This window comes from Micropterus dolomieu, linkage group LG17, assembly GCF_021292245.1.
Source record: "Micropterus dolomieu isolate WLL.071019.BEF.003 ecotype Adirondacks linkage group LG17, ASM2129224v1, whole genome shotgun sequence".
NCBI lineage: Eukaryota > Metazoa > Chordata > Actinopteri > Centrarchiformes > Centrarchidae > Micropterus > Micropterus dolomieu.
In genome coordinates, this window is record NC_060166.1 from 10957312 (window position 1) to 10971869 (window position 14558).

A 14558-nucleotide genomic window follows, 5' to 3' on the forward strand; every position below is an offset into this window, starting at 1 on the left:
AAAAGTCAAATGGTCACCAGAAAGTCAGTAGGATTCTTCCTCTGGTTACCATAAATGTCTGTACAAAGTTTCAATCCAATCCATCCAATACTGAAGTCTGAATGCTGTGGATAACCAACAGATACTCTGACATTGCCATCCCTAGAACAACATCAGGGTGTCTAAAAACAATGGGTAATGCCCCTAACAAAGTGTAAATTCCTCTTCTGTTCCTCTGATCTCCATGTCTCTATCTTCCTTCTGTTTTGTCTTTTTAAATACAGAATCAGAATAATTCTATAAAAAACTGTATATTTCATATCTTGGCACATTTCTTTCCTTCTTCACCCCTTAGAAATTCAGAATCAGACTTTGAGTTCCTACTCCAGGAGTTTGATCTCCAGAATGGGGTTCTGGTTCATGGCCCACTAGACATCTCGACCCACAGAATGAGCCTTATGAGAGATTAAGGGAAAGATCCTGCATCATTATCTGTCAACACTGTGTTTGTTTTCATTTCTTGGGGCTTGATTACGTGTGTTGAAACAGAGACACACCCTGACTGTGACTGTATATGAAACCTGTTCATCCAGTCTGCAAAATTCAATAGTCAATGTTATTGGATGCTGAGACTATAACGGTAATACACTGACTGTGAAATGTCACATTTGTGTATTCATTTCTTGAGAAGACCTTTCTTGAAGAGTTTGTAAAATCTAATAAAATGTATGCAATAATGTTACACAAACCTTTTCATTTTTATGGTAGAGAAAGAATCATAAGGTCAGTCCTAGGAAATAATCCTTGCTAAGCAGCAAGATCAGAAGTCCCAGATATTAATGTAGTCTCTGTAGTACCATGTACATGTATAAAATATAGGTTTATTTATTTGTCATAACTGTGACAGTATTAATACCCTCCTACAGTACAAAGCTAACATCATTACAAAGTTATAATGTGAAACTGCAACAAAAAATCCCCAAATCCTTGGCATTACAGGTGTTACATTGACAGTCAGATATCAACCCAGGTCTCGAAGCATCACAGAACCCTACAACTTAGTTGATGAGCAAAATCCAAATTATGAAAGCACTTGGCCCACCCTTGCTACATGAGAATATGCTGTATGACACCAACCATTGTATTGCTGTGTGCTTACAGATTCATAATCTTTAGCTAAAAAGTGAATTGATAAAAATTTAAATTATACAGAACCCAAATTAAAAACTGAATAATAACCAATCCAGCAAATGCCAATTGTCCTAGATGAATAGGACTTTTTTAGGCCTTTTGATTGATGGCAACATGTGCATCCGACAATCAGCTGATAATAAAAAAACTTCACTTGTTAAATGAGGAAGGTTTAGTGCGGCACAGTAATAAGTTAGATCTGGACCATTGTGGCAAATTTTTCCCTCAGATAATCACTCAAAAACTTCAGAGGGACATTTTGGTAAACCGAAGGGGTGAAGTTAATGTTTATGTTACTTTTCCACTGAGAGTGAAAGTAAATATCATTGTAGTAAAATTAAAGACATGTTAACCATGACTGAATAGTTAGTGAATAATAATAATAATAACAATAATAATAATAAAGAATTAGTAACTAGTTAACCTGACTTTACTTTGTATAGTAGCCTTTTAAGATGGAGCATTAGAGCAGATAATGTACCACTGAAATTTACAGTTTATTAATTCACATAAGTAACATTGACACACATTTAAGATAATTTGTTATTATGACCCTGAAACTAACCCTTTTTTCTTGGAACTGACTTTTACTAGTACTGTGAAATTAAAAAGCTATCTAATGTGTACAGCTAACTCATCTTCAGAATACAAATCTAGCCCACCTTGTAGTGGTGGTCAAAATACACGGAACATACAATAACAAAGAAAACACAGTCAGTAAATTAAAATACCCAGTAATCTCTCTACAATTTTAATCAGCAGCAGTCTGATGTTCAGTCATACTGGACCATGGGGTGGTCACTCCAGGGAGGCAGGTTGCAGAGTTTCTCTTCAGTGGCTGTTTCGATGGGCCAGCCCCAGGCCTTGAAGAATCCAGCCAAGTTCATCCCCACAGTCTGGGAGAAGGTCTCTGCATACAGGTTCATCTTTCCGTAGTTGTCATTGGGAAAGTTGGACATCTTGTGGTAGGCAGCAAACACCTTCTTAAAGGCATCCCAGCCAAACTTTTCCTGGAGCTACATGGAAGGAGCCAGAGGTAGAGGAAAGAATAGAAATAGAAAGAAGAATAGAACATTTTCTTGTTTGGTGTGTAATGGCCACTAAAGCCTCACTAAGCTGAAAGGGGCTACAGACCTTCAGTCTACTTAAATTTTATTAGTAGTATTTTTTCCTTTGAAGAGGTGCAGTTTTGTTTAAGTGCTGACTCCAGTGTAACATAGTCTCTCTACAGGGTGCTATATACAGTGATTCTCTCTCACCTGCATATATGTCTCCAGGGCCACCCACATTTCCCAGTTGCTGAGTTTCTTGCCCCCCTTAACATACTCCTCTGCTCGACTGTTTCGATCTGTTGAAGTCATAGCTGGATGAGCCTGCGTTGAACAAGATGAAATTGTGTTTTAAATTCTGGTTAAACAATGTAATCCAAATGACATTACATCGAAAGAACAGTAGTCTTTTGTAACATCTATTGATGTAAAAATATGTCACCATAGCCTTTAAGACCAGGGTGTTCTAGCCGTTAGTCTCTGTTTTTGTCAACTAAATAAAACTAATTTACTCCACCTGTTCCCTGTTGATCCTCAGCACCTCTTCATGCACATACACTGACCACAGGTTGCATGTACACTCTGTGGTGTGTGATGGGAACTCCCAGCAGCTTCTCTGTTGGTTGTGTCCAAGCTCATGTATGGGGCCCCACAGGCCTTTACACCTGATGTCGTTGATGCTGACCAGCTCAGCTGCTGTGGACTTGTGTGCCATGATAGGATAACCTGCATGCATCCAACCTTAACAGAAAAAAAACGATCTTAATGGTTCCATATCTATGGTAGAGAACACTGGTGGTCTGGCCGTCTGGAGAGTTGGGAGATTTCTCAGTGGCCTGCCTTTAATTGTCAACTTGACCAGCGGCAGTGATAATATGGCAAGCTTTTTTACAATCTATCAAGAAACGGCGTATCCACAGTGTCCGTGCTATCTCTCTCTCTGTGTTTCTCTGCCGGTGTTAAGAGCTTCCACGCAGTTGGCTACATGTTTAAGCATTTCTGTTTGTTTATAAAGCCTTTTCAGACAGGGAGCAACCCTCCTCCTGTGTACTCTTTTGGATCCGCAGGGTCTCACTGCACTCATGTGAACAGACAGACCAACAAGCACTCTGCAAGGAAACACTGCTGTAACCATGGCAATGGCTTCTGTGCGCTACTGAATGTCTGTAACTGTATTTTCTTTATAGACTATCGAAAACATTAAATATAGGCTATCTAGTAAAAATTATGGAAAGACGTGTATATATTTTTGTGCTGTTTGCTTTATGGACACCGGTGACTGAACATCGTAATCAATTTTTTTTTTTTTTTTGTGGGCTATAGGAGTGCTTTTTGGACTTTTGCATTATAGGCCTACTTACTTTCATTGTTGTAGCTTATGTTCAAGTTCAGTGAACATGTGAGTGTGTAACGTTTTTGATACTTTGACATGATTGATGCTTGTCTATAAAGATAAAATGTTAACATTTGTGCAAACTCTGTATATATCATTCTATTCTTTAAGTGTGGCCCATGCTTATTTACATGCCAAGCCTTATACATTTGTATGTGCTGTGTAGGCTATTTCTCTGGAGTTTTTGAGGGTGCACTCATAGCCATAGCATACCTTGAAAACTCACATAGGCTACTTTTATGATCTGTCCTAAATGTCTGTAGATGAACATAGTGGCAAAGACCTGCTTTGGTGCCTGTTACATCAACAGAAAGGGTTAGTCCACAAAGTTTGCGGTCTGGTGGTTTGCATGAACAGGGTGGCCTGGGATGGAGTCAAATTCCCGGCCTGAATAATTGAGTCCGCCCCTGGTAGAGATGTATCACATTGTAGTGCATGTGCATGCGATTAAAGCAATGCACAAATCACAAGCATCATAGCATCAAGTACTCATTCAATTAGTAATTTTATAGAAGTGTTGTATTTTTTAAACTCAAGACATTATCATGATGAAGTATGTAGTTGATGTCATCTGATGTCCCTGAGAGTCCTGGTAATTTATTTTCAGTATATGGACAGTTAGCACTGACAGTGCCCCCTTGGCGTTAACATGGACATGCAGATACAGTGAAACTCTGAATTGTCCGTGGGTTTGAATGTGAATAGTTGTCTGTCTGAAATGATGAACTGATAAACTGGTGATCTGTACATGGTGCACCCTGCCTCTCACCTAGTGTGAGCTGGGACAGGCTTCATCTCTCCGGGACTCTCAACAGGATAAGCAAATAACAAAACTATAACAAAGTCAAAGTCAAATGCACTTACCATGGGAAATCTGCACATCAGTAACAAAACGTTCTTTGCGGGGAAATTTGTGTGGGATGGCAGCAAGATCAGCAATGCCCCTCATGATGTCATCCCAGAGTGCCGCCAGCTCATCAGGGCGCTCTAGGTCCCAAATAACATCTGATGGTACAGTAAGGATGATGTTGTCAAACTCCAACTCTGCCCAGGGTGCAGGGGCTGTGCGCAACAACGACCAATCAGCTGCTGTTGTCATACCTGAAAAAAAGGGAGGGATTCAAATCAGATCAAAGAATTATAGCACAATTTTGTAAAATTATATATTTTAAGGGACAACTGCTAAACTGAAACTATTTCGCTTGAATTGCCAATATCAACCGACATTTTATGAGAAGCAATGATATTACATTCGATTTTGAACAAGATGTCCCTACTTACACTGCCCTGAATCCCAAAACAACCATATTATCCCCTATTATAATTGACAGAAATCACTACACACCTTCTATTTATCCCCATAAGAATAAACATATCAGCAGACACATACCACACCTTCAAGACTCACCTGATCTATAGTACGGCGCAGGTACAGCCATCTGCACTGTGACCTCTACCCCATGCACTTGTGTTTTGGGTGGGGCTACCAGGTAGATGAGTCCACCCCACAGGTTCCACACCTGCATCACCTCTGAGGTAACAGGAAATCGTTCATGAACACATGGTGCTCTCTTTAACTCTGCAGCGTTGAGATGGTCTGTTTGACATCCTATCTGGATCTGGGGAAGACATGGAATTGTGTTACTGAGAGTAAGTGTTGTTTGTACGATAAATAAAAGGATGCAAGGCTGGAAAGCTGGATATGATGACGACGACTGTAGTACATTCAAAGATTGAATGACCTGAGAGGACTGAATTACTTGTACTGTCTGTTACAAAATAGTTTACCCCTCTAAATTTAGCTGGACTGGGGTCTGGACCGGGCTAGGAACATGTTGCCTAGTCACTGTTGGGGACTGAGGCTTGCATGGGATGGCCTGGCCCTCCATTGGGAGCGCAACATTAACAGAAACACAATGAACTCAATATTGTCCACTCTACCTTCCATTCCTTGTTGACTATCTCTGCTGGTATGGCCATGTAGGTCTTCATACCAGGAGAGAGGTAGAGACCTGTACTGATCCACTCCTCCCCTCCTGACACACACACACACACACACACACACACACACAGCGCAGAAGTAAAGATTATACTCAGTCATATTTACATAGATAAATGCAATGCAGTAGCGTAAATATAATTCATGAATAGTTCACATATTTGTCCACAACAAGGTCTGACCTGCTGTGTTAACATTAATCTTGATCCTGTGGTTGTAAACAACTGGCAGCAACGGGTTATGCTTGATGATGTAGGGCAGGAGAGCATCAGGATCTGGGGAAACCTTGTATACCTCTGCTGCCACACTGAGGAGTAGGTGGTCTTTTGCAGTATTTACAGGGCAGCTGTCACACACCTTTAAAGAAAATAAATGATTATTAAAGATGTTGTTCCAACACAGCGATTCCCAAAGTGTGGGAAACTAGAAAGGGTATTTACTAAAGAAAATACATGTGAGAGCTGTCAGCTGTTAGCTGTGACTGCTACCACTACTGCTGCAAAGTACTGCTACATCAGGGGCCCTTGCACGTAATGCGCAAGGAGCTTTGGAAGCTGCATGAAATACTTAAAAGTCACTGTCTTTGTCCTCTGTGTGGTGCAAAGGAGCACCCAGTAACGATACATTATGTCCCAGTACATCAAGTGTGGAACACACTGAGAAAATCTTTCACACAGGGCATACTTCCGGTTGCCAGTAGGTGGCGCTATGACCATAACAGAATTTTAGCATGTAGATGTGTTGGGGGCGGGACCATTATCAATCACATAAAGTTTGGTACAGATGTCAGAATGTACACACAAGTTATAACAACTTCCCGTTTCGTGGCAAATCATTGATATTCCACTCCACGCCACGGGCAACCAAAACTCACCAGTGTGTAATCATCAGATGAATAAGACTGCACAGCAAAAATGTGAAAACAATCTGACTTGTTCTCTAACACATCTGACTGGTTGTTAGCCTTGTGCTGTTCTACTGGAATGTTTTCTAAAGCGTACATGTTAGTGTATTTTGTCTACTCACCTGAGGCATGTCTGACTTCATTAAGATGTCAGTGAGGGTGGACACGATCTGCGTGTAGGAGGAGCAGTCATGAGCCTTCATGTGCAAGTACTTGGCACAGTCACCACCCAGCTTTTTAAGATATTCCTCTTCGTCGTTGGTAAGTTCTTTGCCACCGGTTACATGGCCAGCAAAGCGGCCAAGAAGGTTGCGGAAGTGGTAGGTATCTTTGATGGCCTGGCTGGGCACAGGGGCCTTGTATAAACCTCCTTCGACTGTTGACCCCAACAGGCTCAAGCCCATTTTGTTCAGGATCTTGTTCCCTGAAAGACATTCCAGGAAACCTGATTTCATCTACTGTGTCTTAGTGGTAAAACTGTTATAGTTAGAGTTTGACTGTAGGTACATCCTTAGAACATGAACTTCTCTTCCCACTTGTCCTTAGTTGCCTGACTTCTCACCAGCTGCAGTTTATATGATGAATAACCCTTATCCTTGTGTGCCTGCCGTATGTGATCTTGACACAAATAACCACCAGCCTATATTGTCCATTCCCTCTTTGAACTCATCTTTACCAGAATGTCTTGTCTGTCCTGTCTCCTAGCTTTCCTGCCTGTTGTCAGCACCAGTGTTCTTCACAGTTTAGCTGTGAATCTTCATGTCTTCTTTTTGGGATCTACACCATCTCAGCCATTAGAGCAAGCCATTTTCTTGGCAGCTGACAACTGAGGTAGATTTTGTGAGAAAATAACAAGCATGACAACATTTCAGTTTGCAAAGAACATATTTTTCTTCAGGAGAAACCTTCGTTCATAATCTGTTTTAGATAATGTACCACCTTTGTCCATTGTTAGAGTGTTAACCCCTTCTTGCCATATAGTGCACACTGTGTCTGTTCTGTAACTTTCCGAAATCAACAATTTACATTCTCACTCACTTCACGCAGTGATTGGCCAGGCATGCGGAGGTTTGGTTTGTGTGCCACACTATGAATGTCTGGGAGGAGAAACTGTTTGAAAATGTGTGCCATCATCCCCATATTCAAACAATATCTTATCTCCCTCCCTCACTATGACAGCAGTGCGGCCCCTCAGGTTTAAACTCTCTTGCTTTCCGATATGAATGGACATGTATGAAAAACTTCATTTTGAGGAAAACCGGGTCTTCAGTTATCTACCCCGTCCCCCCTAAAGGCATCCAGACAGCCAACTTTCCCTTTCTCTGTCCCTTGTTCCCCTGTATGTCCTATGCAAGCCCAGTAGCTCAGTCTCACTAGTCATCTGCAGTCAAATTAATCTAACTTTAGAGTCCATGTACCTGGTTTCACTGTGTTTAATTTGCATGTACCTCCATGTTGTAATTCTGTAGAGGCTGGCAAATCCTCAGTTTGGCTCTAAACGTACGTTTCTTGGCTCTCTACAGTAGCCCATTTTATAAGCTTTTTAGAATTACCTATCTACATTTTGAGTTGTCCTGAATATGAATCATCGCCTAGTACATTATCCCACCAGCATGTGCATTTAGACAGTAGTACCTGGAGTATGCTTAGCATGCATTATGTTGTGGGATTATCATGGGATGAACTGGGAAGTATTTAATCAAACTTTTGTGGTGCATTATCATACCTGGGAACTCTGTCATTGCGTTTTGCCCGTGGTGTGTCTGTGCCCAGTACCAGGCATGTCCGCCAATCAGCAGGCCTCCTCCCTCTGCCACAAAGTGTTGGATTTCCTCCACATGATTATCGCTGTACGCCGTGCACACAAATACACTCAGGTCTTCCCTGAAGTCTGTCTTCTCACACTGTAACCCTGACTTGCTGAGAACTTGGAGTGCTGGATCGTGCAATACACCAACGATCCCCTGCCGGCCTTCATCCAACCAATGAATGGCATTGTTCCAAAATGGAGCAAATGTCTGTGATAAAGGCAATAGTTTGTTAATCACATAATAAGATTTGACAGATCAGCACATGTCTCATTATTCAGCACACTGCAGAAATTAATCATTTACATAAAAGATTGTTTTTAGAAATTATGCCTTCATAACACATAATGACAATGTGCACATGTAGTTTAGGTATAAAACGTACCATATAAGCAAAACCTCATTATGTGCTCAATTTGACTTATGAAGGCAAGTGAAATTCTAAAACAAAGTTTTAATTTAAACTGTACCTCTTGTCCCATAAATCCTTCATGTGTAACCACAATGACTCGTCCCTGCCCATAGTAGGCTCCTGCTAGGAACGCACGTCCATTGTTTGTGGCCCCGATGGGAAAGGCTAGTGGTCCATGGACCAGAACCTCAGAAGCTAAACCTCCAGTGTTGATGTCAAACTCTGAAATCCCCTGGAGTAAGAACTCCAGGTCATCCTCAAAATCCTTACCAGTTCTTTATTTAAAGAGTGAAGAGGAAGAGAAAAGATGGATGTCAAGTATGACAGATAAGACAGTATATGATATAATTCAGATTAAAAGTTGTCACCTTGTAAAGTGGAGCCTTTCTAAATGTGCAACTAAAGCAAGTGCAAGTAAAGTATACACTCACACTATAGCCATCCAGGAAGATGGGATCTGAGGGTAGACAGGAAGGTACTCTACTTCACACTTGCGCTCAGAGATGTAGATCCCTGCCACACCAGAAACCTTGTTCCCTTCAAACTGAAGCAGCGTGTTCTCCTTGGGGTGATCTGCAGCCCAGTTCCATGCCTGCCCTGCTATCAGCACTCCTCCTCCAGCTTTCAGAAAGGCCACCAGGTCCTTTACGTCTGCACCCACACTGTAAGCATCAGTCACATACACCCCCACGTTGCCACTAAAGGCCCCCACAACTTCTGCTTGGAAGCTGGATTTGCTGAGATTATCAGAGACTGCCTTGACGTTTGTGTGGATCCCCACAGAAACATTTTCAGATCCATCTCCTCTCAGCCAGGTCACAGCGTTCTCTACCAGAGCAGGAAAGGCGGTCAGGTAGCCCTCATGACCCAGGACCACGATCCTTCCACTGCCGTACAGAGAGGCAGCCATCAGGACCTGGCCTTGGCTGTTCATTGCTAAAGGGAAGGCATGGTCTCCTATCAGCACCAGGTCACTGGGAACACAAGGACCCCGGAAGTCCAGCTCTCTCAAGCCTCTCATCAGGGTCATGTAGGCTTTCTCGAGGTGGGATTGTGTGGGCTTGATGGACATGGTGAGAAGAACTGATGCTCTGAAAATCAGATGAAGAGGGGAGTGGTTTGTTAGCACATGAGGTTTAACAATTGTTCTTGGATGGATATATGCTGTGTCATTCTGGCTGTCCTGTGGGAATAGAAAGAGAGCTGACAGACATTAAAACAAAAATTAAAAGTACTACAGATGGCTTCCTGTTTATGTTACAAATCTACAACAATAAAGTGAGAACAATAAAATATCAATCTACAAAGTCGGCTTCAAAGACAAAAAGTAAATCCGGTAACATACATTACAAAAAGTCTGCTGATTTTCATCAAAAACTAAAATAACAAAAAAGTTACATGTTTACCTGAAAGTTGTTTTCTGCTTGTATTATTACACTCTGGCACAGCAGTATCCCAAACAGTATCCCAATCCACCAAGAAAACTACCTGACAGGAGAGAAGAGTGGATTTAAATGAGAGCAAGAACAGGAGGAAGTATTTCTGTGAGAAAAGGTAAGGACAATATAAGGGAGGGACTTTAGTCAGAACAACAAAAAGACTGAGCCTGAAAGATCACTATTTGTAGTACCATGTGCATTTTGATCTGGCTAAAATATATTACTTTTACATAGTACTTCCATCTGACTTAAGAGAATGGACCACAACTCTTAAACTCAATGTCGTGGAGAGGCAGTTTTATTACAGTAGAAGAAACATTTCTATACATTGAACAATACCTTCCCAGTTACCTCAACAAAACCTCACATGACTTTGCATGTCTATCTGGTTATCTGGAAAAATCAACTTACACAACTCAAAACAAGAAGACCAACTTGCACACAATTAAATTCCTTTCAAAAATCTCTAATGAGATTTTAACGAGAAAAGCTCTTCCTGTTGTGGAGTACAGGTTGTGGTCTACTGGACTACAAGTCTTACAGGTATGATCTCCTGATCATTGGGCTAAATTAGTGCACAGCTCGACAAGCACTCGACCCACACTCTCTACATGAGAACACGCTGTATGACAACAACCATCATATTGCTGTGTACTGACAAATTCATATTTTTTAAAAAAATCATTGGTTAGGTGATTTAAATATTCAAATGAAATGATACAGAACACAAATGAAATGAATGATAGCCAATCCAGCAAATTCCACTTGTCTTTGATGAATTGAAGTAGGCTTATTCACTGATGGAAACACAGCTGGTCATCTGATAATATTAAAAGTTCAGTTACTTGAACGCAGGAGGTTAAATGCAGCACAATAAGTAGTATTATTAATTATTAATAATTAAGTCAACAATGTATGGTAATAAATCTTTAAGAGCTGGATTTTGACCCTCAGCAGATTAATCATTATTCTAAGTCAACAATGTATTGTAATAAATCTTGTCAATGTTAGTCAGTACTGTCAGTCTAGTCAATGTTTATTGGTGTCTTTTCTATTGACAGTGAAGGCAAATATCATTGTAGTGAAAACACAAACATGCTGACCAAGACATGTTAACTCTGTAGTGTTTGTCACAGCTTGTGAAAGCACGGTAACAGAAATACAAGAGTAGGACCCAAACGTAGGCGCCTGATGCAGAGCTGTGACATACACAAATGAAAGAAAATGGGCTTACAAACAGGTTAAACAAAAACAAGCAAACCAGGTAAGAATCAAATGTCCAGTGGTCAGGCAATAAAGAGAACAGAAAGGTAAGGCAGACCAAACCAGGGGCCTGTACCACAAAGCAGGATTTAAGCTTATCCAGATAACGTCAAGGTACAAGGTAGATTTATTTGTCACAATACAAGAGGTTGTAGTGTGAAATTGAGTTTGTAACTCCATTCTGCTACGTAGCAGACAACATACAGTAATAAAAAAGCAATTATAAAAATGGTAACCAGAAATAAACTATATTCAATGGAGCAGTGCTGAGGATGGATTTTAGCTTAAAAGTCTGATGGCTTGGGGGAAAAGCTACTCTGCATTCTGGTGGTGTGGCAGCAGAAACTGTCATATCTCTTCCCAGAAGGCAGCAGGGTGAACAGGCTGGAGCTGGGGTGGGTACTGTCCTTTAGTATCCTTTGGGCTCTGCGTAGGCACCTCACCTCACTGATACTCGGGAGATGGGTACCAGTGATCTTCTGCGCAGTTTTAATCACCTGCTGCATCTAGCCTAATGTTTCTCTAAATTCTTCTTATAATCCACTGAGCAGACAAAGCATCTTTGATACTCTTTTGTCTTTATATGCGTATCACACTTCTTTGTCTGGCAATCCAATAGATGAGTCTGGGTTTGACCAGGAGAACAGTACTTGCTTGACTGCATTGAGCCAAGTGTAAAGTTTGGTGGCGTGGGGATTATGGTGTGGGGTTGTTTTTTTGTGAAAGGAACTGTTAATGCTTCACCATACAACACATTTTGGACAGTTCCTTGCTCCCAACTTTGTGGGATGGCCCCTTCCTGACTGCGCACCAGTGCACAAAGCAAGGTCCATAAAGACATGGATGAGTTTGGAGTGGAGAACTTCACTGGCCTGCACAGAATCCTGACCCTAACCCGATAGAACACCTTTGAGATGAATTAGAGCGGCAACTGCGAGCCAGGCCTTCTCATCTGACTTCACAAATGTGCTTCCGGAAGAATGGTCAAACATTCCCATGAACACACTCCTAAACCTTGGAGACAGCCTTCCCAGTAGAGTTGAAGCTGTTATAAAGGATGGGCCAACGCTATATTAAACCCTACAGATAAAGAATGGGATGTCATTAACCTTCATGTGCATGTAAAGGCAGGAGACCCAAAACTTTTATACAGTATCTCACAAAAGTAAGTACACCCCTCACATGTCTTTTCATGTGACAACACTGAAGAAATTAAACTTTGCTACAATGTGAAGTAGTAAGTGTATAATAGGGGTGGGAATCTCTCTCGCACCTCACGATTCGATTTTGTTTCAGAGGGTGGCGATGCGATTCTGAAACGATCAATGCATCTTGATGTATCATTTATTTTCTATACAGGATTTCTGTTAATTACTAAGGATTTAATTTGCGTATTAAAATCCAAAACAAACATCTCCTAATAAGCTTAAAAGGACTACTTTGCATCCCTAATTTACTTAATTAATCTAATTTAGATAATGTTACATAACAGCCAAAAAACATGCTGTAACACAGGAGATGTTAGCTAGCGCTAACCGCCTTCACATACTTACTGTTATTATCACTGTGACCTACACTGCACGTTTACTACTAGACTGAAACCGCTAATGTTTTTCTCTGTTAACTTTCACCATCATATGAAAATGTCCAAATTGGGCCCAATTAGCCATTTCCCTCCACTGTATGATGGTGTGAATGGGGAGCAGATGTTTTAAATTTGGTTTTATCTTTCTCACACTCCCTCATACTGGTCACTGGAAGTTCAACATGGCACCTCATGGCAAAGAACTGAGTATCTGAAAATAGTTGTTCTACATAAAGATGGCCTAGGCTAAAAGAAGATTGCCAAGACCCTGAAACTGAGCTGAACCACAGTGGCCAACACCATCCAGAGGTTCAACAGGACAGGTTCCACTCAGAAAAGTCCTCGCCATGGTTGACCAAAGAAGCTGGGTGCACATGCTCAACATCATATCCAAAGGTTTCTTTGGGAAACAGACGTATGAGTGCTGCTAGCATTGCTACAGAGGTTGCAGGGTTGGGGGGTCAGTTTGTCAGTGATCAGACAATACGCCGCACACTGCATCAAATTGGTCTGTGTGGCTGTCGTCCCAGAAGGAAGCCTCTTCCAAAGATGATGCACAAGAAAGCCCACAAACAGTTTGCTGAAGACAAGCAGACAAGCAGTTTGTCTTGCCTAGAGTCAAGCATGTTGGTGGGAGTGTCGTGGTCTGGGGCTGCATGAGTGCTGCTGTCACTGGGGAGCTACAGTTCACTGAGGGAACCATGAATGCCAGCATGTACTGTGACATACTGAAGCAGAGCAGGATCCCTTTGGAGATTGGGCCACAGGACCGTATACCAACATGATAACGACCCCAAAACACACCTCCAAGACGACCACTGCCTTGCTAAAGAAGCTGAGGGTAAAGGCGATGGACTGACCAAGCATGTCTCCAAACCTAAACCCAATTGAGCATCTGTGGGGCATCCTCACACGGAAGGTGGAGGAGCACAAGGTCTCTAACATCCACCAGCTCTGTGATGTCGTCATGGAGGAGTGGAAAAGGACTCCAGTGGCAACCTGTGAAGCTCTGGTGAACTCCATGCCCATGAGGGTTAAGGCAGTGCTGGAAAATAATAGTGAACATACAAAATATTGACACTTTGGGGCAATTTGGACATTTTCACTTAGGGGTGTGCTCACTTTTGTTGCCAGCGGTTTAGACATTAAACAAGTGTTATTTTGAGGGAACAGCAAATTTACACTGTTATACAAGCTTCAGTGTTGCCACATTAAAAGATCCATCCATCCATTGTCAACCACTTATCCTTCATACAGGGTCGCGGGGGCTGGAGCCAATCCCAGTTTACACTGGGCAAAAGGCGGGGTACACAATGGACAGGTCGCCAGTCCATCGCAGGGCCCATGAAAAGATATTTTCAATTATTTACAAAAATGTGATGGTGTACTCACTTTTGTGAATTACTGTACATATATGTATGCATATATATGAAGTCAATGTTCTGCTACCACAGGTACTAGAGACTGAGACAGGTGTAATGAAACAGATATGAAGTGGCTGCATGTGAGGGTTGACCACAGAACAGGTTTTAATGC

At 41.7% G+C, this 14558-nt stretch overlaps 1 protein-coding gene across 1 annotated transcript; it reads right to left on the reverse strand.

Annotated features, from left to right (window-relative positions):
- Window positions 1-1905: 1905 nt before the first annotated feature.
- Window positions 1906-9821, reverse strand: LOC123985304 (TRPM8 channel-associated factor homolog). Its single transcript, XM_046072768.1, has 11 exons — window positions 9167-9821; window positions 8794-9010; window positions 8242-8533; window positions 6638-6939; window positions 5794-5968; window positions 5554-5648; window positions 5021-5231; window positions 4477-4713; window positions 2737-2960; window positions 2430-2543; window positions 1906-2186 (listed from the first exon to the last, which is right to left on the reverse strand). Exons 1-11 carry the CDS (start codon window positions 9805-9807, stop codon window positions 1944-1946), a joined length of 2751 nt encoding a protein of 916 aa, XP_045928724.1. The 5' UTR covers window positions 9808-9821; the 3' UTR covers window positions 1906-1943.
- Window positions 9822-14558: the final 4737 nt, after the last annotated feature.

Bases quoted from the DNA above. Each gene is read 5' to 3' on its own strand.
- LOC123985304 (XM_046072768.1), bottom strand. From the start codon at position 9,807: ATGTCCATCAAGCCCACACAATCCCACCTCGAGAAAGCCTACATGACC. The intron at 9,011-9,166 runs GTGAGTGTATAC...CTTTAAATAAAG, and splicing joins TCTTCCTGGATGGCTATAGT to AACTGGTAAGGATTTTGAGG. The intron at 4,714-5,020 runs GTGAGTCTTGAA...CCTTTTTTTCAG, and splicing joins TGCGCCGTACTATAGATCAG to GTATGACAACAGCAGCTGAT.